Here is a 24625-nt window from a genome sequence, read left to right as displayed (position 1 = left end):
ACCCTTTATCCTACCTTTCCCTATACAACGTAATGGGAATCTGAAATAGAGTTAAATCTAGTGGACACTATCTCTGAAAGGTACCTTGTTTTGAGAGTATTGGCTGTATGTGGCTAGGGACAGAAATTGCACATAAACAAGTGTAAGTGATCAGAAACTAATTTAAACCTGTGACCGAACAGAAGCTCAGTGCATACAGCCCAGTTTCAATATGAACAAACCCAGTTTAAGATGGACTTGGATGGATGTAGTATCAGGTTAAATCATTTTATGTTAGAGCAGTCTATCGAACTTCTGTCCCAGATCTCCTCCCAACACAAGTTACCTTGCAGTCTCCCAGCATCCCTGGATGCTTTGTGCCCCTGCAAACCCCACCTCATAGGACAGCCGACTGGAACATGCCCCACACTCCACTGCTCCAGCCCAGTGCCTAGCTGGCCATGCCCCCAGGCTGTCACAGAGCTGGGGCAGCAAAGCCTCTGCCTTGGCTCCCCAGCCTGCATCCTGCCTGCACGTGTCAGCCTTGAGCCCCCCACCTCCACCCTGCCAAAAGGAGCCAAAGGGAATTGCCCTCCACCCCTACATTGCTTGGCTCCATCAATGCTGCAGGTAGAAGGGTGGGGAGCATTCACCTCTGCTTACCACAGCAGGGGAGCCCCTGTCTGTGGGAAGCCCTGCAAGGTGCAGGGCACCCCACATACTCCTATGCCCAACTGTGTGGGCCAGCGTGTGGCCCAGGGAAATCTTCCTCCCTTCCCCCCCCTGTGGTAGCAGCTGAGTCGAGCAGAACCCAGCCCTGCAAGGGAGGGTGGGGGTTCCTGTCAGCACAGGGTTCCCCAGTGCAGGGCAGCCCTGGACTGGGGGACACTGGGCTACAGAAAGGCCCCTGAGGTATGGGGCTCTCCCACACAGGCAGATGCCCAGCTCAGGGGGCTCCTTCCCCCACTCTGCAGGGGGACAGCTGGGGGGGTTGGGGTGTTTGCTGGGCAGTCAATCAGGGATGGCCCCCTGCTTGGCTGGGCTGGGGCATGCTCAACCACCCCAGCCCAGCCAAGACTGAGAGGCATGCTCAACTGCCCCCCACCTTCTGATCTTGGCCACTTTGATTCTTTACCTGATCTGTGCTCAGCTTTCTACTCCCTACCTGATACGATGCTCTGCTTTCGGCTCCCTGCCCTATCTGTCACCGTGCTACCTGTTTCTTCCCCAGTCTGCTGCATGCCACACAAAGAAGCTGTACATGCTACTTGTGGCACCCACACTGCAGGTTTGCTACTCCTGCTCTGAAACCTGTAGCTCTGTAGATGCTCATGCCCTTTGCTTCTGTGAAATATGACCTTGAGAAAAGTTCAACACGTTAAAACAGATCTTAGAAATGTTGTCAAAGGGACTTGAAGAGAGTGTGCACGTGCATGTGTAATATACTGTTAATATAAGGATATAATTCCTGCTCAATTTTAGGAGATGTTGCTATTTTTCTGAGATGTGTCAGTATGGATGCATATGGACTTCATCTGTGACTAACTCTTTTAGGGAAAGCATAGCCAGGGGTGGTTCCAGGGGGTGCAGTGGTGCATTTGCACTCCCCCTTGATTCCTGCCACATCCAAACTTTAAAACCAGCTGCCTGAGAGGGGCAGCAGCATTTCTATTCAGGCAGTGCTGGCAAAGTCAATTGACTTCATGATTAATTAAATCTACCTGATTCCTGCTAATCTCTTCACATCACAGATGTTAAGGACCGTCTGTCCTTTTAATCGTCTTGATGTTCCACTATTCAAACTATCCTTTCTTTTGCAATTTTGCTGTCTGTTAGCCATTCCTGATAATGTCTTGCTTCTGTTTCACAGCTGCAGACTGTTTTTAGCTCTAGCTAAAAACCTTCACTCAGGTGTAGTGCTATTAACTCAGGTGTAGAAATGTCTGAAACTGAAGTATGGGAGGCACTGTCAAAAACACTCAGAAAGGCCAAATTTTGTTTTATGAATCTGAGTAAGAGATGTCCATTCAGTTATAATGTCCATAGGACTAATGAAACAGTCACTTTCCCCTGTTTTTCCCTAGTTTTTGCTTTTAAACCTAGTATATAATCTAGAAAATTAATGCACATTCCAATAAATTTATTTTGCTTTTGCTTTGATTTTAAATTAAATAATGCAGCACTAGGACCCTACCATATTAGTAATGATTCTAGTTTCTCTGTAGCTGGAGAAAAATGTTTTGTGCTATATATAGGATGCTGTTCCACACCATCTGCACCCCCTTTTCAAAATCCTAGGTCTGCCTATGCACATAATATTCCAGCATATCCTTTCTAAGTACCTGTGAGCACATGTGCATTACTAAGAGTACTTTTCAGACCATCACTGATAGCCCAATGGCCATTTCTATCCCTGTAGCAAAACTGTGACATTCAGGTGGGCACATGCACTCCTGCTGTGGCAAAACCCAGGAACTATGCCCACTATCCACTTCTGCTATTTTAAGGCAGCAGTCAGAATTCATTTGAAATAGCCACTACTCACCCCGTTTAGCTCATCCTTAGCAGGAGGTCCAATTAACATTTTGCAGCATTGGCAGCCCCAGATGGAAACTACCATTCAGCCACCCACATAAGAAGTTTAACTTTTTCCTTTCAGTTAATTAAAGCACAATCAAATCAATTAGTTCATGACAGAGTTTCCCCAAAGTTAAAACTCCAGATGTATGGCAAGGCAAAGGCATTTTTATGCCAGCTCATTGTGCTGTTTTGAGGTGAATTACAGCTTTCACATTTCCAGTGTATCCACTGAGGATTAGTTGCATTTTTTTTTTTTACTTCCAAGAAGGGGGCAGGGAGAAAAGAGTGAAAAATGTATTCCCAGTTGTTTTTCTTCAAGGAAAATTGATATATTGTTGGAGAATTTAGGAGATTTTTATTTTAAATGATACTGATAGTGTCAAAAGTGGTTGTTCTAATAAAAGGGTCAAATATTTTGCCATTCAAATGTCTTGAATGTTTTTCTGGAAATAAGCAGTTTCACATACTCCATTGCAAGTGCATGGGTTATTGTTCTAGTCAGTGAATTAGGCTAACATGCAGCTGCATAAACACATTGATTTTGCAATGCTAGAGACCATGACTTCAAATTGTGGCACCCTCTGGGAAGACTGCACTGAAGTTGCAGTGTTCTCAGAAGGAGATGTGAGGACTCAGTAAACCAGGCTGTTTTTTGTTGCACACTTGATTGGGAAGGGAGGGAGAAATGAGAGAGAAATAAGTTCACAAGTGAATATCGAGGAGACTGTTTAAAAATATAAATATACAGAACACTAGGACCCAGCCCACAAAAACAAGGTAAATCTGAGGTCAGGTTTTCACATCCTCCAGTGTTTTTCTCAAATCTTGTTATGGTTAGACATCAGTAACTATGGTCAACTATATATATATTTCAAAAAGGCTGCCTTGCTGAGTGTTAAAGCAAATTTTCATGTTATATATGTAAGTATTGTAAGAACTGTTTATATGCATCCCATTCTTAATCCGTGCATTTAAATGAATGATGTACCAGTGGTATATATTGTGACCTAAGGGAGCAGTATGAACACATGGATCACCCAGTTGACCTAAGAGCAGAACACTATGATATTCAGCTCACTATGGCTCTTAAACACCTTGGGCAAAATATAAGCTGCAGTAGCATCAATTTCTTTGCTTTTGGAACCTTGTGTCTCAGCTTAACATACTAAGTTCTTGTAGCAGAGATAGTAGTATTGATAATAATACTTCCTTACCAAACAGGGATGGTTGTGGGGATTTATGACTTTAAATTTGCAAAGCACCATAAAAATGCTAAAATCATTACTCTATCTATCTATCTATGGTGAGATGCCTGGGCTCTCCAGGCAATGTATAGGGAGAGTTAGGCACCTGAGAATGGCAATCCATGACAGCCAACCTACTTAGTAGAAAGCTGTCAGTGTGCTCAGTGTACCACTGTCTAGCACTAACCAGAAGGAAAACGTGAGGACAGAAGTGCATCTTAAATGTTTTCTCTCCCTTCTCTGCAAGCAGATGCCTCTCTCTACCTGAGAACCCTTTCCAGAGACATGGGGTTGGCCTGTGCCCTTTCTTTCAAATAACTGATTAGGCTTCACTCTTGCAGATGCTACTGGTATCTTAATAGTTCAGTCATCAGAGAACTTATCCAAGAATTGGAAGAACAGGCTCAGTTCTCTATTCTGCCTAACAACTCAAAACCATATCTCTCAACCGCTGAGAGAGTGCTGTCACCACCAGGAGGGCTCCTCTGGTTGATAATAGACTGCTGCATGGTCACCAACCCACGAGTCATGAAGCCAGGAGGACAGCAAACCAGCTGAAGTGCAACTCCAGGCTTTCACACAGAACACATGTGTAGCAGCATCATCTGCTGTAACCTGCAAGGAGTGGACATGTGACATATACCCTGTACTGTTGTAACTTATTTGGGTCTGGTGTACAGTTACTAGAGGAAAATCAGGGATAAAATTACAATGGGATGTTACATTAGTGTAAGTGCCATAAGTTTGTTGCTGTTGCAAGGCAGCCATTCACTATAGGCAGGTAGGCTATTACCTGCTCCCCTCCTGTAATAGCACCTGCTGCAAGAAGCTATGCCCGGATAGCTGGTCATCTCTCTGTTTGAGATCCCTGCATTAGTTGCATTGTTTTCCTATAACCTTCACCACTGTATATGTGTCATAAGCTGAGGTCCTTTGTAGCCAAGCAAGGAGGGAACTTCCTTGGGAGGGAAAACTTCTGAGTTCCAGTCTTTGCCATTAGGCATGTCTGTGCATTTTATCCAATGACTTTATCATGCAAAATGCGCACAGTCTCTGTTGCCTGGACCAGAATCCGGGTCTCCCTCTTCCCAGGTGAATGTACATATCACTGGATGCTCACTGCTGCTTACTTCCTCTCTCTTGTACCTCAACATGTGAATTCTTTGGTGCCTTGACTCAGCAGGACAGGAGAGAGTGCAGCCACCATGCCTTGTTTCTTACCTGATCTCATAGAGCAGGGATGGGCAACCTGTGACTTGAGTGCCACAGCTGACTTCATAGTTTCATAGTTGGTACGGTTGGAAGGGACCTGAGCAGATCATCAAGTCTGACCCCCTGCCATAGGCAGCCTGTGTGTGTGGCACAGATCCTGAAGAAAGCAGAGCAGCAGATCAGGCAGGGGAAAGGCATCGGAGTGGTACTCAGCAAAGGTGCAAGTTTTAATTTGTGGCATGCTTTCCAAAAAGGTTGGTCCCCGCTAACACTTTCAGGGCAGCTGTGGGTTTGAAACCCAGCAGGATGAGAAGGGCATTAAACCTGGGTTTCCCATATTCTGAGCAGGTTCTCCAATAAATGAGCTATTAAGTGGGCATACCAACATTGAATGAAAGTGCCTGTAGCTGCTGAATTTTGTGTTTTGTTTCTGGCATAGGGATTCCCTACTTGTGAATCCCAAACTTTGGGCATGAGATTGAAAACAAGATGTACAACTCAGCCATTCAGACAAGATGGTGGCACCTGTGGGTACATGCACTTGCAGAATTTTAGGCATCTAAATAAGTTTCTACCAGAAAACTTAGACATCTGTGGACTGTCAGGCACAGAAGCAGTTGGGAGAGGTTCTTTTGGATTTCTCCCTAAGTCTTAGACAGCAAAATTCTGCTTATGTTGCACACATGCTTTTTCTGGATCCAGCCCTAAGTGACTTGTTAACAGTTGCATAATAGACTTACAGCTGTAAGCAGAAGCAGAATTAAGAAACTTTAGTGCCCAATCTTGTGCTCCACTGGACTAATACAATTGTAATATGATATTGTAACAATCTCTGGAGGTATGCAATGAAAAATGCTGCATCTGTAGCTCAAATTTTATATGTATAATACAGGCTGTATGTATTTGCACTGTGTAAATTTGTAATGTTATCATTTTGGTAAGGTAATGTCCCTGTAGCATTTAACTATGTTAGAATATTGTTTTAATGTTCATATTAATAGTGGCCACACAACTCAAAGTTGCATTCAAATTAACATGGACTTGCTATTTTAGGTGGAGAAAAGAATTATAACATTCAACAACTATGCAAGTTGAGCAACATTTTTTGGCATAAAAAAATCCTTTGAGTACAGTCTGTTTGTTGTAGCTAGCTACTTAATTACTCGTGTTTTACGTATCTTTCTAATGAGCAGTCACTCAAATTATTAAAAGCAGACTATAATCAAAGAATTTTCAACTTGTAATTATTAAAATGTGGTTGCACTCTAAAAAGTTGTTATAAAACTAGCTTAGGGATGTCCCACATTTCCCTAAATTATTCCAAATAGAATTAGTCCAATTTATGAGTAAAAATATATGAGTTTTATTCCTGACTGTTAACACTGCACACTTATCCCAGGACCAGACAGTAAAGTTTGGTTCCCTTTAGCTGATGTTTTGCCAACAGCAGAGTTAGATGAAAGCAGGAAGCAATATGTGACAAAGATAGTTCTTTTCTTTTCTTTTTTTTTTTCTTTTTCATGAATTTTCTTCAAACCTACTCTCTAGGAAAGGCCTGCAAGGAATAAATTAATGAAGTCCTTTGAAATAACTGGGAATAGTCCCACAGGCTACAATGGCTTTTTTTATCAGGCCCTTTTTAAGAAGCATGGGGGTGCCTATGACAGGTACTAAGCTACTCAGTACAGGCAGCTTGTACTAGGTAGCATGTCTGGAGCACTTCTACACCTTGGCAATCCCTGGCAGCTGCAGTGTGAATTGGGGCAGCCTGTGAGGGTGCTGTATTTTGCTGTGGCAGCCTGCAGTTCAGGGAGGCAATGTGATACCCTTCTTCGCCCTTGTGCCTGTTTCATCACCACTGCAGAGGTGGATCAGCTGGGTGGTTTTCAGGCCTAGCTTTTTAGTTGCTGGTCAACTACATGACCTACAGATTTTAACTAAATAAAAAGTGCTCAGGATGACAAACATCAGCTTTGTGCATTTTGAGATAGCATGTTCAGAGATTAAAATTATTTACAACTTTGATGTTCCTAAATCTCCTGCTTTGCTTGTCTGACAGCCCCTGATAATAGTGCGGGGCTTACATGATAACTTATTACTAAGGAAAACGGGCAAAAATGGTTGTCACACAGCAGGCACCTTCAAATGTCCTTATTTGCCTGTCACACAACAGCATTCAGTGTCTACAAGTAGCTTTTACACAAGGAAGCCCCTTCCATCCATGCCATGCCTTGTTAAATTCAGTGGTGTTCCCCAAGGGCTCAAACATCTACCCAAATAGAACCCATTACAGGATCTGGGCCTAAGATGCAACTGAATAATACGAAGGGCTAAATAGAAACTTTTCATGGGAACCCCGCATAATGTTTTTCAAGTCCTCTTTCCATTAATATGTTCTTGAATTACCCACTGGAAGCTCTGTTCAGGAGAGAGCGTGTTTAAGTGTTTTCCTGAGTTGGGATGGATTTGATCACATGAGTTGGAGCCAAGGAGTGGAAATTTTCTTGCATCTCTATTAGCTTCCAAAAAGGATGTCCATTAAAATTATATCAAATAGTATAATATAAAATAGGAAATAAATAGTAACAATGAATGGTATTGGTATTCATTCAAGAATGAACTGAAGGTAAATAAAATCATAAGAAATAGTTGTGTGACCTGGTTGTCCAAATGTAAAACTATTCCCGCGGCAACTTAATCTGAAATGAACTGCCTTTCATTTCCTTCTGTATTCAGTGAAATTAGCTACCTCCTGGCTTTCAGGTGAAAAATTTGCAGATGGGTAAAAGTGTGAAATCATGTCACAGTAAATCCACAGAGACTGTATTACCAGATGCCCTAATGTCAAAGTGAATAGGTATTGTGTATAGAGGGCAAGTGAGAACATAAAAGGGAAAAGCCAAGATTTCCAGGCACTGTCAGCAATGCAAGGGACCAAGCTAACAGGTCTTTGTCTCAGTGCATGTGTTGTACTTATAATGATTTAAAAGAGGGCATGTTGGCACTCTGAGGTGAAAATATATCCCTTTATTCTGTAGTAACGTATGGCATGTAAAAACAAATAATGTAAATCTGAAACACCAGTTTCCTCAAAGTCTTTTTAGGATGAGGAGTAACAGTTCTAGGGAAATCTTTCCACAATGCTATGACACTTCATTGTGAAATCATTTTCTTGGAGGCAGTGTTAGATGGTAACAGAATATATTAGTCCATGCTTTCCTTTGAATTAGAATGTTGATATACAGATGCATATCAGTTCAGAAATGTTATTGTGTCCTTCCTGATAGAGTCGTTCTAAATCAGCATACAAAGCCTGGCCATGTTTGTTTCTTGCATCCAGGTCTCTTCTGGGCCACTATTCAAAATGAAGGAATAAAACTAAAGGCAAGTGTTTATTAAATGGACTTCCTCTCTGTTTATCTTCAGAAAGATTTGCTCTGAATCCTGTTTTCCAGAGCTGAAGTTTTCTTATTCTTTAAATAGAAATATGTGCCACTCAATTGATGCCCTGCTTTGCTTAGGAAATTCTATGCTTATGTGAAGAGGAGACTTTTTTTTAGTTATGCACAGGTTTACCACCATCTATATGTCATTAATATAGAGCTAAATATTGTCACTGAGGTCCAACTGAAAGAAGAAATTTCAGAGCCCTATGGGAAGCTCTAGAAGTCGCAGTACTTCCTGTAGGAATGACAGGTGCAAAAAACTTACTAGGGACCTGATCAGTTTATGAAAGGAATTATATGATGTAGTTGCCAGTGATGATATGGAAGAGGGCCCAGTGACCATGATCCACTCCCTGCACTGTGTTGAACTCAGGTACCCCATAAGCCAGCAACCAACACCCTGGCCCCTGGTCCAGAGAACAGTCTCCAGCTGTAGAATACTAGATCCATTTCTTCAGAACTCTGCACCTACTTCTCCAGACTGAAACAGGAGCTTAGCACATCAGTAATGCCTTTCCCCTCTAAACTGGAGGTCTCCTGTAGGGATCTGTATACTCCACAGAGCAGGGGTGGGGAAACAACAGCCCATGGGCTGGATCCAGCCTGCCAATTGATTTTTATCTGGCCCACAGCTGCCCCCATGGTGCTCTGCATGGGGCTGAGCCCCACTTGCTTCCATTCGGGGCAGCCCATACTGTGCTCCCTCCCAAGTCCACCAGCCTCAGCCAGCGCACACAGCTTCCTGACAGGGTTGCTCCCAGTGTGGCTGCAACTGCCTGGATACTACTCAGCTCCCTCCACCTCCACGGACTCCTTCTCCTGTCCCTGCTGTGCCATTCCAGATTGGGGGGAAGCTACAGCCGGGCAGCTCTTGCTCCAGCATGCAGGGTTCCAGCTCCAGCTTCTGGCTACCTTCTTCCCAGCCTGCCTGCTGGGTGCAGTGAGCCTCCGGGCAGGGAAGTGGGTGGACGGTGGCCAGGAGCTGGAGCTAGAGCTGGGGTCCTACATGCTGGGGCAGGAGCCACCCAGCTGCATCCTCCTTCCTGCCTGGCTGGGCATCTGCTGCCCAGCGTGTCCTCATGACCACTGCCTCTGCTTCCCATTGCTGCCTGCTGCCTGAAACGGCACAGCAGGGGAAGGAGGAGGAGGAGCCGCTGGAGCCGGGGATAACTGAGCACTACCCTGGTTGGAGTGCAGCTCTGGCTTCCCTGGGTGAGAGCAGGTGGGGCTCAGCCCCATGCAGATTGCTGCAACTGTAGGCCAGGTGGGGGATGGACCAGAGCTGCACCTGCACCATCCAGGTGAGCTCTGCTGCACACATCCCCTGCCCCCTTCCTCCCTCCACGCCCAGCCAACTTTTGGGACCTAGTGCACAAGCGGCCCACCACATGCATGCACACACACACACACCCTGCACCCACCCTCCACACAAGTTACAAATTGTGTAAATTTGACTACAGTTTGAACTGTTTTGCTATCAACCTTATATATACTTCTCAAGAAAACATAAATCAGGACAAAAATTAGTTTTTGAAATAAAATTAGCACACTTTATAGTAAATGTTTGGATTTTAGTATATAATTTGGTTTTTTATCCTTAATTTGTTAAAATGATATCTTCTGAAAGATTTTGTGTGCCGCCCTCGACAGCTTACCAAAATTCATCAAGTGGCCCTCCAGTCAAAATAATAGCCCACCCCTGCCATAAGGGATTGCATTCTGCAGGCTTTCTACCTCAGTCAGACATCAATTATACTTTTTCTCCTGGCCCAGGGACGCATGAAGGAGAATTGCTGCTACCTACGGGCCTCAGTATTGACTAAGTTACTTGCAGGCTTTTTGCTAAGTACAGATGGTCAAAAAGCATGAGGCTGAATCAATTCCATCTTTGTAGGTTAGTCTAAGCTGCAGATTAAACTGAGAAACAACTGGACACACGTTTACCTTTGAGTCAGGAAATGCAGCCACATGCTTGCAGTGGCTCAAGCCAGAACCTGCGGGGTGTTAGAGCACAGCTCTCTGGCATGTAACAAGCATGGGCTGTGTGTTTGCTTCTTCTTCCTGCTGCCCCCAAGGTCACTAGGATTTGCAGTCCAGAATCAGAAAAGCAGGATTCTGCAGAGTTGCTCATCACTTCCTCTTCCTGGGTCCAGGTGCCTCTGGGATTTGTAGTCCACAGTAGCAACCAGCAGTAACTTTCAGTAAGTTTAGCAGGGCAAAGCAGCTCTGTACTTTGGGAAAGATGGGGTTTAACCCTCCTCCCTGACCTCAGACCTCAGCCAGGGTTTGCTGGGGGGCGGGGAGCAGTCCCTGCCTCCTTCCCCCTGCCCCCTCCAGCCCTTCTCTGCTAAAGCAGACAGCACAGCCTAGCTCAGCCCAGGGCTGGAAAGCATGCTGGGATGCTGGGGGACTCTGATTTTACTTGAACCAGGAAGGGGTCTGTGACACAAGTTTCACAAACTGGTTTGACCAAATCAGTTAAATCTGAGACTACACTTAACCAGGTTTACCATAAACCAGTTTCAGCCATTTTTAAACTGGTTTATGTGTACTGAGCTTTATTCTGTTACAGGTTTAAACCAGTTTCTGATCACTTAAACTGGTCTGTGTGTAACTTCTGTCCCTAGCCTTCTAGTGCTCTTTCATTTGTCAGTTCCTCCCTGGTTTCTCAGAATTTGCTTGGAGGCAGCTGATTAATGCCAGGTAGGATGGATCTAACTCTCCAAGAGTCATCCTTGTGATAGACTAAAGTCATGACTGCTGCTCACTCAGAAGGGGCAACTGGGGAGACTTCTTATGTCTTTCTATCCTCTGAACCTATGCAAAGGCCAGCTATAGTTTATTATCCAGCACCCATGGGGAATGTGGGGGCACCAGATAACAAAATATCCAAGTTAACTGAGAGTCCCAAACAGGCATCTTTGCCTATTCAGGCTGCCACTTCCCCTACCATGTCTGGGGCGTTGCCGCCCTTCCCGCGGCATCGCTGCCCCTCCCACGGGTTCTGCAGGCCCTGAGGGACAGGGAGGCGGCCCCCATGAAGCCTGCTATGCCTCAGACTGTGAGGGGCTTGGCAGCACAGGCTGCTTAGCCCTGGGTTGTTGGGGCTCGGAGAAACCAGAAGTGCCACGGTGGGTACTTCCAGTTTCACTTTACATTACAAGCTGGCATGCCGGTTAATAGAACATGCTGGCTTGTAAAGTGCCTGTTAATGGAGCTTTTACTGTACCACTGATTATCTTTATTAAATCTAATGGTAGCACCCTCCTTACAGCTTCATTCTATTTTATAGCTTTCTGTTTTTTCAAGGTAATTACTAAAAAGTTAAGTATCCAAGTCACCCATCTAGAAGATTTAAATAATTGCAATTAGACCTGGAAAGATCCTCTTATGATATCTGTTTCATCTTCCTGGCAGTGCAGGACTTATGCCATTTAACAGCCTAACTTATTCAGGTTTATTGAGTAAATGCTGCATTTGGCTCCTTAGTTTTAACTCTGTAGAATTTACTCGAGTTACACTAGGGATCAATATGACCGCTTGTTTGTTACAGAATATTGAGAATAACAATTTCTTGGCTTTAAACTGGCTGACATCAGTGTTTTCAAACTCTCCCACAGCAATGAATTTTTTAAACATCTCAAATCAATACTTAAGTCTAAGACAAATATAATTTCATCTAACAAAAATTGATTTCCAGAGGGCTAGAGTTCATAGTGACGTTATGGGCCAGTAGATGGGACACAGGCTCATGATTCAAGAAATCTATACTTTCCTCCCTGCATCTGCCATGGTTCATTTAGCTGTTCTGTGCCTCAGTTTCAGTCTCAATAGAATGGAAGTAATTTTATTTTCCCTCCTTTGTAAAATACTCTTTTATATGCATATTGATTATTATCGACAGTGGCTTCAAATGTGTTCTTAACCAGTTATAACTGAAACATACTAATCAATCAAAGTCATCATAAAAATCCTTATCCTCCAAAAATATAAGCATACATTTCATTTTATACATGTAATTAGTCTGATTGACTCAATAACACTACTCACATTACTTACAGTTAAGCATATATTTATGTGTTTACAAGATCAGAGCTAGAATGTGCCACCTATTATTGTCTTCTGTTTTAAAAAAAAAAAAGCCTTTATTGAAATATAATTAAATAATGGTAGACTTCATAGTGAAAATTAGAGGAATTCATGTTTGTACATTGTAATTATATTATATGCTGTGTAATGGTACTTAAACTAGCATACAAAATTAATTATTAAGGTGATTTATGGGAAATAGTAAATCAGTTAATCATTTGTTGACCAAAAAACATTAAATATTTTTGCCTGCCATAATTTTGATAAACCCCCAAAGGATTAGTGTTAAATCCTCTTAATAAGGTATCTTAGTAGAACCCCCTGTCAATTACTGATTGCGTAGGATATCGATTTGACATGTATCTGTGTACCCATTCCAGAATAGTTAGGTTTTGAGCTCATTATCTTTTCTGTGAACATTTTGATGATAGAAAATATTCTTTTTTTTTTCATTGCAAGTTTTTTTCACCGTAATGTTTGCACAAGCAACAGGATTTTCCAGAACTCAGGATGATACCCAACCATATTTTGGTTTTAAAAATGTTGGCCTTTCTTATCTGAAATATTTTTGATGAAAATGTTCTAACCATTTCTAAATATTCAACAGTTTTGGAACAAAGGGATCTGAGCTGACAACTGCTTTGGGACTATTGGATTCACTGAAAACTAATCTGGATTCTGAAGACAGTATCTGCCCACATAGCACTTTACAATCTGATAATGGGCAGATTTAGATGTAGAATGGAGTTTCTCCCAAGTCTTCTTGTTTCAGTAATGTTTTATTTTTCTTCTTTATGCAGTTGATGGGTTAGACAAGGCTTCAATTGCAAATTCTGATGGACCAGCCCCTGGATCCCAAACTCCTCCTTTCAAGAGAAAGGGCAAACTCTCTACCATTGGTAAAATCTTTAAACCTTGGAAATGGCGGAAGAAGAAGACCAGTGACAAATTTAGAGAAACATCAGCAGGTATGCCTTGGTTCTTTTATTAAATGTAGAAAAGATTTTTAATATATTTTAAAGATAAATGAGGCCATTAGACAGCACTGCTTAAAAAGGTCCAGAAGCATATTAGGTGGTTAAGAATCACTGGGCGCATCTACACGAGATATTAAATGCGCAGTAGCTCAATTCTACTGCGCATTAGCATGTCGTGGCAAAAGCCATGCTAATGCAATTAGTCTACTGCACATTAGTCTACTGCACAGTAGAATTAGTGTACTGCATATTAGTCTACTGCACATTAGTGTCACTAAAAATATGTGCTGGCACTACTGTGCAGTAGCTGCAGTTACTGTGCATTTAGTACCTGTTATTATAGGTACTAAACTAAATGTTCAGTAACTACAGCACATTAATGCATGTGTAGATGCACCCATTGTCATGCATTTTAGGCCCACTATTTGATATAACTTAAACTGCTCCATTCCCTGGGAAAGAAATTACTTCAATTTCCATTCTGAATCTTTGAGAGGCAAGACTTGTTTGTGATATCTTTTATTGCACAAACTGTATGTGGGAGAGCTGTTAGACAAGCTTTCAGGTGCCCTTAGGTCTCCTGAGAAAGGGTACCTGAGCTGACCTAAGGAGAGCATCTGATGTCTGACATCCAGCAGATCTTCCAACTATACAATTGGTTTAGTAAAAGATATCACAAAAAAGGTGTGCCTTTCAACATTTCCTGGACCATCATTACTACAACAATACTCCAGCCCTACTATCCTGAATCGTGTCAGTAAGAACTTTTAAAGAATTGCTGTTTATATAGGATTGATACCATGTATTATTCTTTTGACATAAAAAAGACTTGTTTATTGAGAAATGCTGTTCCACATTCTGCCTTCCTCCAGAGAAATCTGACAGATGGGGCAGAGTGGCAGCAGCTTAGAGACCAACAGATTCAGAGAAGCATGAGTTTTCATAGGCAACAACCCACTTCATCAGATGCAACTACTCTGATAGGCAAAAACCTACTTTGTCAGAGAAATCTGTGATGGGGAGTCAATGATAGTAAATGATCCTGTTGCTTTGGATTTTGAAGCATACCATCTTTTCAAAGACAGGGCAAACCACTGGGTGCACGGAAGCCCATTCAAAACAACATGAATCAAAACCTAACTCAGCCTTGTAAACAGTTGTTTCCTTCCTGCAGGCCACTTGGTCCTCTTACTTCCCCATTGGCAGGGCTTCCTTTAGGCTTGTTATCATTGACTGCAGCATCTGCATTGTAAATTTCTTGTGTCTTCCCCTAACTCAAGATCAGCAAAGAGCTACAGGTATGAAGCCAAGGTATGTTACTTCTAGTGCTACCTTTATACTTACTAGGCCTGTGTGAGTAGGCAGCTATTCGATCCGGCTTTGGATCCGGCCACTTCAGATGCCAGGAATCCGATCCAGAGCTCTGGACCGGGTTCCCGCTTCGATCCGGCTGAAGCAACTCCAAAGCTTCGGCGTCACCTTGGAGATCCGGCCATAGGGTATAATGGGGAATCAATGAAATATCTATAACTTTGTTGTTTTGGGTCTGATTTGGATGAAACATGCAGGGGTGGTAAGCTCTGTTCGAAGCATGAAGCCTGCCAAGTTTCAAGAGGATCAGTGCAGGGATTTAGGGAGAACTGCACCCCAAATTCTTGAAAGCAAAACTCATGACACGTCTATGTGTTACACCACAGGGGGGTGAAAACTGCAGCAGTGGTGGCCCCTTATGAGGTCACAAAGCCCGCCAAGTTTCAAGAAGATTGGTGCAGAGGTTTGGGGAGAACTTCATCTCAAGCTGCGGACAGGCAAAACTCATGACATACATGACCCTGTGTGTGTTAATGTGCAGCAGGCTGAAAACTGTAGGGGTAATGGCCCCTGCTGAGGCCATGAAGCCTGCCAGCTGTCAAGGTGATAGGTGCAGGGGTTTGGGGGAAACTGCACCTCAAGCTGTAGACAAGCAAAACTCATGACATGGGTGACACTGCGTGTGTTAAGGCACAGCAGGATGAAGGCTACAGGGATGGTGGCCCCTGCTGCAGCCATGAAGCCTGCCAACTGTCGAGGAAATGGGTGCAAGGGGGTTCTGGGGTCTGTCACTTCTAGCTGCTGACAGACAAAACTCATGACATGGGTGCTTGTGCAACTGATTGTCTGTCTCTTGTCTTGGGGCAGTTGATTGTCTGTATTGATTCTTTCCTCTCCTTAGTGTGGGGTTTTGTAGGTATTAATTGTTACTAACTAACTGGCTACATTAGCTAGCAACTATGTATTGAGCTGGTCTCTGAGTGAATCATAATGATTGATTGGGAACTGGTAACACAGTAGCTTAGCAGCCAGGCCTGCAGTAGTTCCCTCCAAGGTGGACACAGTTGCACAAGCACTCATGTCAAGAGTTTTGCCTGTCAGCAGCCACAGGTGCAGGGCCCCAGAACCCCCCTGCACCTATCTCCTCGACAGTTGGCAGGCTTCATGGCTGCAGCAGGGGCTAGCAGGCCTGCAGCTTTCATTCTGTCGCGCCTTAACACATACAGTGTCACTCATGTCACGAGTTTTGCATGTCCGCAGCTTGAGGTGCAGTTCCTCCCAATCCCCTGCACTGATCTTCTTGAAACTTGGCAGGCTTTGTGGCCTCACCAGGGGACACCACCCCTGCAGTTTTCACACAGACATGACATGAGTTTTGCTTTCAAGAATTTTGGGTGCAGTTCCCCCTCATCCAGTCCCTGCACTGAACTTCTTGAAACTTGGCAGGCTTCATGCTCTCAGCAGAGGCTACCATCCCTGCACGTTTCATCCAAACTAGTCACAAAGCAACAAAGTTATAGATATTTCATTGATTCCCCATTTTACCCTATGACCAGATCTCCAAAGCTGCTGCGAAGCACTTCAGAAGCTCCAAATCGCTTCGGAAAGCCTAACAAAGCCAGCACTTCGATCCAGACACACTGCTTTGGACAACAAAGTGCCTGAAGCTTCTCTGGATCTGAAGCACAGTCAAAAGCCTCGCACAGCCCTAATACTTACCACCTGGATTTCTACAGATTATTTGCCTGGTAGAGGTGGCGTGTTGGAATTGGCAGCTTTCCTCTGTCCAAACTATCTAACATGCCTAATGTACATTATTAGGGACATTAGGCACAGTGGATAGAACCCACTCCATCTATTTAGGCATCTTTGTAAACTTCAGTACCTAAGTGTGATCCTATTTCCCTGCTTAAGTCCCTAAAAAATGTTAATACAAAAAGTGGGTGGCTCTTTGCTGCTTTTTTGTGACATAGTTGTAAGGCTGAGATGACAGCATGTTACAAAAAATAAATATATAATTTTAAAGACTCAAATTGGGTGGATTGTTCTTACTTGCCTGAGTCTATCTGGGTGCCTATAGGTGGACAGAGATCTAGCCAAGAGAAATTAAGGTCAACATTTTCAAAAGTATCTATTTAATCACTTGCCTCAGTTATGGAAGATCTATCAGAGACTGATTTTTCAACGTGCAAAGAACCTCATTCAACCGAGTGCATGATGGTTGCGGGCAGAGTGTCTTTGGCTAGGTCGCTGACTGAGCAACCATTATGAGGGAATATCTATGCAGGACACTGGAGTGCCATAGGGAAATAGCTGAACTTGTGCAACGCTGTATTTGGGTTAATTAAGTCTGCCATAATAGCCCAAGCAGTGCACCATGCTAATGTAGCCCTTCATTATGAACTAGCTCAGGTATTCTGCAGGGTACTGAATTGCACTGGGTAGCCCAGTGATTCTCAACAAGGGTGCCGCAACAGCTTTGAAAGGTATCAGTGGAACAGAGGAGATAAACACGGGCTCTTCCCTTCTAGCTACTCCTCCTTCCCCTGTTCTCTGTAGTGCAGGCTCTGCCCTGTTGACTGCTCCTCCTTTCTGGCCCCTCTCCAAACAGGTAAGCGCTATAATAGGTGCATTTGTTTTTTAAATGGGGTGCTGCTCATTTCACAGTAATTATGGAGAGGTGTCTTGCATCTAAAAAGGTTGAGAACTACTGATGCAGACCCACCCTTAGTTATGATGAGGACAGAGGAAACTATATATTAATAGAATTCAGGTTTGAATGTCTATTATATTACATTTTTAGATTTAGATTTGGATTCTAATTCTAATCTCATATTTAACACTGACCTAAATCACAGCATTATTTATCAAAATTACAGGATTATGATGAAGCAGTAACCATTTTGGGTACTTCATAGCTAATTCTTATATGGTATATTTTTGTAATAAACAAACCGATTTTCACTTGATCTCCATTTCCAGTTCCTGACCTGTTGTATTTCTTTTTTTAAAGCCTTTTTGGTTTTTATTTAATCAAACAAATGATACAGGGAGCCAGTTTCACCTTAATTACAGTTAAAACTTACAGCTAAAAATGTAATCCTACCAACTGCGTAGTTTTAAAACCCAAATAGCTTTTCTATTCTTTTTCTAGCACGTGAAGATTAAAGAAAGATCTTGGCACTTTGTTTCTCTCCAAACCTTTGACCAGACATGTTCCCAGTATAACTATGTATTTCAGAGGAGATATGGAACCTTTTATTTCTCTGGTAGTGATCTAAATTCAGACCTGGAGGGCACTGAATTGTCTGAATATTGTTTTGTCAGGCTGAGCAAATAGCCCAATAAGAACACTGCTTTACATTTGGAAGTTTAACTTAGCTTCAACTGAAAACTAAGGTTAATATATAAAGAAAGGCCCCAAAATTGGTTGAACCCAGGGGTTTGTCTTGTGTCATAACAAAAAGTTCTATAGAACTGCACATGGATTAAAAGAATGGAAACCTATAAAAATTTAACAGGGCCTTACAAAGATTTCCCTTAAAACATATGCACAGAGGTTGTTAGCCATGTTAGGCAGAAGTCAGGCAGAGGGTTGTACAGGTGGCACTTTAACAGTGGTTTGCAACCTTTTTTAGCTCCAGGTATCCCTTCAAACCTTGGTTTTTTGATTCCTGAAAAATAATAGAGAAAATTCTTCTGTTGAAAAGAACTCAGAAAGCCCATAGGTCAAAAGGCTTTTAAAACGATGGGTTCCTGTGTGAAATTTCTGGGTTTCTCTTGTGAATCCTGTTTGCACACCTAGCAGTGCTAACTTTGTGTGGCATCCCAGTGCAGAACCTCAGCTGAGAATCACTGCTTTTGAGACTACCTGGCTCAAAGGCATGATCGTTCATAGGCAACAGATGCTATCTAAGTTGGTTGTTGCCTATGAATGCTTGTGCCTCTGAACCAGGTTAGGGAAGGTTGGCTGGCTGGCTGCCTTAAAACATATATAAATAAATAATGATCATTTTCCGGTAGCTTTGCTTAACCATCTTTTAGAATTCTGCAGTAGGGATGTCATTCTGTATTATATATCATGATGCAAAAACCTGGAAAGCATGTCAATTTCTGTTAAACTCTACAATGCTTTTGCATGTTCCTCTACTTCTTGTAAACAACTACTGTAATTTTAAATACGCTGCTTACTGATCTCAGCTGCAGAGAGAAAACGGCATGTAAAAGTGATTGTCAGATGTATGTTTTTAGGGACAGAAAGGAGAAGACTTTTAAAAATTAAGCTAACACCTTTCTGCAAAGGCTGTCACTGGGACTTCTGTTTTGGCAGTATGATTGTTATTGATATCTCAGAGTGAAGCAGAGAGGAAAAACAGAGCCATTGTCCTGGAACACACTTTTAAATTCAAGCAAACTGTTTTCTTCATTTCATCCATGGTTTCACAGCACTGTTCTTTAGGTCTGAGAGAGGAAAGCGGTATTACAGATGTGGTTTGTTTTTTTTTCCTTGCTAGGATTTCAGCCTTTGTTTAACTTTTTTTTTCTTCAGGTTACACTGGAGAGCTATATTTATTTTGAGGAACTCATACGCAGGTTAAAAGATTTTGTATTGAAAAGGTGGGAAGGAATAATATTGTTGATAAAGGAATATAGGCCAGCAGCATAAAGAATGAATAGATGAAAGAAAGAGCTGTAGGCTAGAGATTTTAACTGAGTGGGTGATTCTTTTCATATACCTAATTCTGTATGACATTTATGCTGCAGAATGACTTGCAGACGTTAATCATGCACACAAGGTAACACAAGTGCAAAGATCCCTTCTGTGGGGGATAGGGAGTGACAGAAATAGGTTTGATTCAAAAGGCTTTAAGAGTCTAATACTATACAAGTGTGAATACAAGTCTCTTCCCCTACTCCATTGACAAGGCTGGCAACTAAACTTGTCCAGTAACCAATCTTTATTAGCATAGAACAGCTGGATAGAACTGATTCTGCAAAATCCTGAACACCTCCCCTGCTCAGCTCCCAAATCAGCCTTAAGATGGTTGCAAAGCACTTTTCCAGGCTGATTCCAAAGTCGTTATTTGTTAACTTTTATTTCATGATCTTGACTAGGAACAGAGCAGAGCCCCCGTTAGAAGACCTTACAATATGCAACTCAGGCTATCAGGTGGTTTTTAAGCTATGCTTGTGTTGAATATTTATTAAGAATAATGTTAAAAGCAGCTAATAAAACATAAAAATCTGCTAAAGCTCTAGTTTATACAATGTATAATATGCCAATGGTCCTATAATGCACAACATGTTAATAGAGAAAATTCAATGCATATTTCAAAGAATGAAGTTAAGGTTTAATGCACTAGGCCCAGGAACTTCTAGTATTTATTTTAAATGTAGTATGCTGGCTGAGAGGGTTTTTTCCCTTAAAAGTACATTTATTCTTTCTTAATTAATGGCCAGGCCAAATTTTCCATTCTGTTACACTGTAATTCCATTTACCTCCATTGGATTAAACCAGTATGATGTAATGGTGAATTAGGTCCCAATTTTTTAGACACACATATTTTTCATGTGTTCATACAGAAATACATACACAAATCAGAGTGTTTGGTTAAAGCCCCAACTCTTGGAGTCAGGTTATTACCTGAGAATATTGTATTTTACTTGAAAAATCATGTAGGTTGCAGAAAAGCTTGAGAAAGTGAGTCCAACAACCAGAATAAAACAAAATAATAGTATTTTTCTATTTTGAATAACATTCAAAGCACTCCAATATTTCCAGGGATCTCCCTTCTGATTTTGAATGTGTGGGATGGACAGTACTGCATAGCACTGGAGTTTTGTGTCGTGTTAAGTTAAATTCACAAAAGTGTGCATGAACTTTGGAAAATCTGATCTCTAGCACTTAATTTTAAGAAAGCATGTAGTAGTTGCATGAGTAGCAAAAATTGGTTAAGTAGATTGAGTTGTTATATATTTCAATACCTCCGTATCAATAAAGTAGCAAATAAATATTAGATAAAGGCCTGCCTCACTACCCTTTTGCAAGCAGAATTCTCATTGGGTTCTGTGGGAGCTCTGCCTGGTGAAGGGTGGCAAATCTTAGCACAGCAAATGGTGAACATCTTTAAATGTATACTTTATGTCTGTGCATCACAGCAAAGCCTTTTAGATGTGCCGCTATTTGGAAACAGGTATGTACAACATGTGACATTATCAGGAACCATATTGATTTGACCAAAACAAGGCCCTGACACTTTTCCAAACTCTCCAAGCCCATAAAATAAGGCTCACCCAGGTGAGCCACTAAAATGAGAAACTTCTCAATGGAAATGTACAATACAGGTCTATGTTACCCAATGGGAGCCTTCAGCTGGTGTGCTAGCCCTTTTTTTCAATATGCCCATTTGCTCTGCTAAATTCCTTAAGGATCCTTAAAATTAGTTTCTTGATTGGGAAGGAAGTGAGTGCTGGTAGTCTCTCGAATGCTGTCTGCTCCTGTCACCAAAGTGAATATCCATTCATAACAAATTGTACAAGTTTTGATCCTTTCTTCACTTTTCTCTGTGAAGGACAAAGTTTAAAATGTTGACGCACATAATGCTTGGGCATCTAAATGAAAACTTCCCTAAGATAAGTTAGGTTCTCAGAGTTATCATGGGTTTGTTGCAGACAAAGGCAAGCACCTCTGTATTACAACTGGGCAGAAAATCTTTTTTCTTAGACTATGAACATTTTCAAACTTTCAAGCCTTGGCACAAGAAAAAGCATTCCTATTGTAGTGGCTAGGGCACTCTCCTGGGATGTGGGAATCCGCGATTAAAGTCTCTGGCCTGAATCAGGCAGAACCCTAACCGCATGCAATAGGGTGATGTAGAGTGGGTTACTCAGTCTCTCCTGTTGGGGTTGTTCTACACTGTGTTAAATATGTACTGGGGGAAAAATAGAATGAGAGAGACTTTTTAATGCTGGGTGCATCTACATGTGAAATTAGTGTGATGCAACAAACTCTGGCACATCTTACACCAGAAAATATTGCTATTCCCAGGCACAGCATTTACACGTGCACCCAGGACTGCAGCATGTTGACCCAGCAGTGCAGCCCAAGCTAGCAGGGAGCTTGGGGGGCCCAGCCTGCCAGCCTAGGACTGCTCCACCCTGGCTCAGCATGCCACAGAGGGGCCGGCTGGGACACCTATACACATGCAGCAAGGCTGCTCCAATGCACTGTAATTAATCAAGTCTGCTGGACCGTGGTAATTACTGTGTTCCAGCCTACTCCAGTGTCAGGTGTACCAGCATCCCCACAACCCAATGAATTATTTGTTAAAAGATGGTTTTATTTTCTCCTTTTGCTTTAAAGTTCTTAACAAAGATTAACCCAGAGAAGATTCTGGAAATAAAGTCCATGAATTTTGGGGAAGCTCTGAACTTTGGGCCTATAAGTATTTAAGAAATGTCTATCAGGGAAGAAAATAAAGAAAAAAACCCCTAGATGTTCACCTAGTGGTAAAGAGCAAAAGGGAGGAGTAAGAGGCAAGACTATGACTCTATCACCTAGCGGGGCTAAGGGGTGATGGGAGTGACCCCTGCTTCAATGAATAGTTAATTACTTATGCAGTGTCAAAAAGCTGCAACAGGAGAAATTGAAATATCTTCCATCAGAACTCCCCCATGGGAGGTCCTTGATGTAAGGATGGAGAATGTGATTTTGAAAAGAGGTCCCCAGTGGGCAAAGCACAGCTCTGTTGATTATAACTGGATGGGATTTTTCATGAGAAAGGGCATAACCTGGCATAGGTGCTTAATTTGAGGAGAAGATACACAGCTGTGAATCCCAAGCAGAGATAAACACCTCCCTCCATCATTAGGCACTTATCTACCTTTAGACACCCAGGGCTGCCTATACATGTACTGGTTCATATTCGAATTAGAACCCGTCGGAACAGACTTGATTAAATGAGTCTGCTCCACATTTTAATTAGAATACTCCAATGTGGCCTCATCGTCATGTGTACAAGCTCCCGCACGTTTTAAAATGGTTGTGGGGGCGCTTTCATTAAACGTCATCAAAAGAAGTTAAGATAAAGCATCCCATGGCCATTTTTAAATGTGCGGGAGCTTAATACATATGACAGTGAGGTGTTTTAATTGGAGCGGCTGTCCAATTAAAATGCTCACCCCTCAAGCACAAGTATAGGCAGCTTAAGAGCTTAAGCCCTGTCCCTCTCCCTGTCATTTCCTCCTGGCTAGCTTATATGACTCCACACCCTGCTTCCTAGTTTCTGTGGAGTATTCCCTCAACTCTCTCTCCATGCAACTTTGTAAAAAGCTTGGGTGCCTAGCTCATGACAGGATTCTGCTAGGCACTGGAAAGTTTGGCATTGTAATACCTAGGGGCCTTAATGGAGCTATCCATTTGTACCTAAATACTGCTCCATATCCTTAGAGTGCAGGATCTTAAATTATGTCTTCAATTCAGAATTAGCTTAAGCTCTTACAGATGTCTCTATCCATCTTCCCATGCACACATACCATAATACCCTCCATTCCCAGTTTGGTTGTGTTTTACCCCCAGATCAGGTGGCCTGTCTTGAGTTGGAGACCAAAGCCTGGATGCAGCTTTTCATCAGGCTTATAAGCCACCCACTTTCCTATGCGGATAGTCCTCCTGTGCCCTCCAACATCCTTCGGCCCCCCACAAGCACAGACAGGTTTTCCCACAATTTATTGGGAAAGCATCAGAACAGCTCGGCATATTTCAGCACGAGGTACAGTAAAAATATTGATTATTCGAAAATGAATTATTTGGAACATCAACTAACCAGACTTGTGCGGTGAGTGACTGGCTCTCCGAGAGCCTGCTCAGTGGTGAGCTGACAGAGACACTGAAGGGACCCTGCTGTCATGGCTCTTTGAGCAACTCCAGAACACTCTGTGGCTGTACAAGGAGTGGCACAGATTCCTAGAATAAGTAATTATCTAGCAAAATTGATTATCTAGAATGATGGTGATGATTTTTTGGATAATCAACATTCTACTGTGTGAGCATTAATTCCCAAGTAGTCATAGGGACTCACAGAAGAAATGAAGAGCCCACAAGGACATATTAACTCAGGAGCGGCCTTTCTGTGTGGGTGGACACACTGGGTATACCCTTATATCAGGGCTAGGCAAAATGCGGCTCAGGGGCCAGAGGTGGCACACCAGGCCATTCTATCCAGCCTGCAGGGCCCCTAAAAAATTTAGAAAATTAATATTAATCTGCCCTGGGCTGCCTGTCATGCGGCCCTCGATGGCTTGCCAAAACTCAGTAAGCGGCCCTCTGCCCAAAATAATTGCCTGCCCCTGCTTTATATGGTATGGCAACTCTTTCATGATCAAGACTCAGAAAAAAAGGAAAGATTTCTAGACTGGCATAGGTTTCATAGTTTCATAGTTTCTAGGGTCGGAAGGGACCTGAGCAGATCATCTAGTCCGACCCCCTGCCATGGCAGGAAAGACTACTGATATCTAACCTAAACCTACCCTTTGCCAGCTTGTGACCGTTATTCCTGGTCACTCCTGACAGTGCTTGGGGGAACAGTGACTCTCCCAATGCCTGCTGATCCCCCCTGACTAGTTTATAACAGGCCACTAGGTCCCCCCTCAGCCTTCTCTTTTGGAGGCTGAGCAGGTTCAGGTCCCGTAGCTTCTCCTCACAGGACCTGCCCTGTTGTCCCCTGATCATACGAGTGGCCCTCCTCTGGACCCTCTCCATGCTGTCGACATCCCTCTTGAAGTGCGG

At 42.7% G+C, this 24625-nt stretch overlaps 1 protein-coding gene across 4 annotated transcripts in view; it reads left to right on the top strand.

Annotated features, from left to right (window-relative positions):
• Positions 1 to 24625, top strand: part of PHACTR2 (phosphatase and actin regulator 2) — a 237490-nt gene that overhangs the window by 152012 nt on the left and 60853 nt on the right. For all 4 annotated transcript variants that reach the window (XM_019550147.1, XM_019550143.1, XM_019550146.1 and 1 more), the window contains exon 2: positions 13351 to 13518. In XM_019550147.1, the coding sequence (XP_019405692.1) occupies positions 13351 to 13518 (168 nt within the window). The remainder of the gene's footprint in view (positions 1 to 13350; positions 13519 to 24625) is intronic.

This window comes from Crocodylus porosus, unplaced genomic scaffold (assembly GCF_001723895.1).
Source record: "Crocodylus porosus isolate Cpor-Errol unplaced genomic scaffold, CroPor_comp1, whole genome shotgun sequence".
NCBI classification, from domain to species: Eukaryota; Metazoa; Chordata; order Crocodylia; family Crocodylidae; genus Crocodylus; species Crocodylus porosus.
The sequence above is the reverse complement of the archived record's forward strand: the minus strand, read 5'-3'. Positions and strand labels throughout refer to the sequence as shown.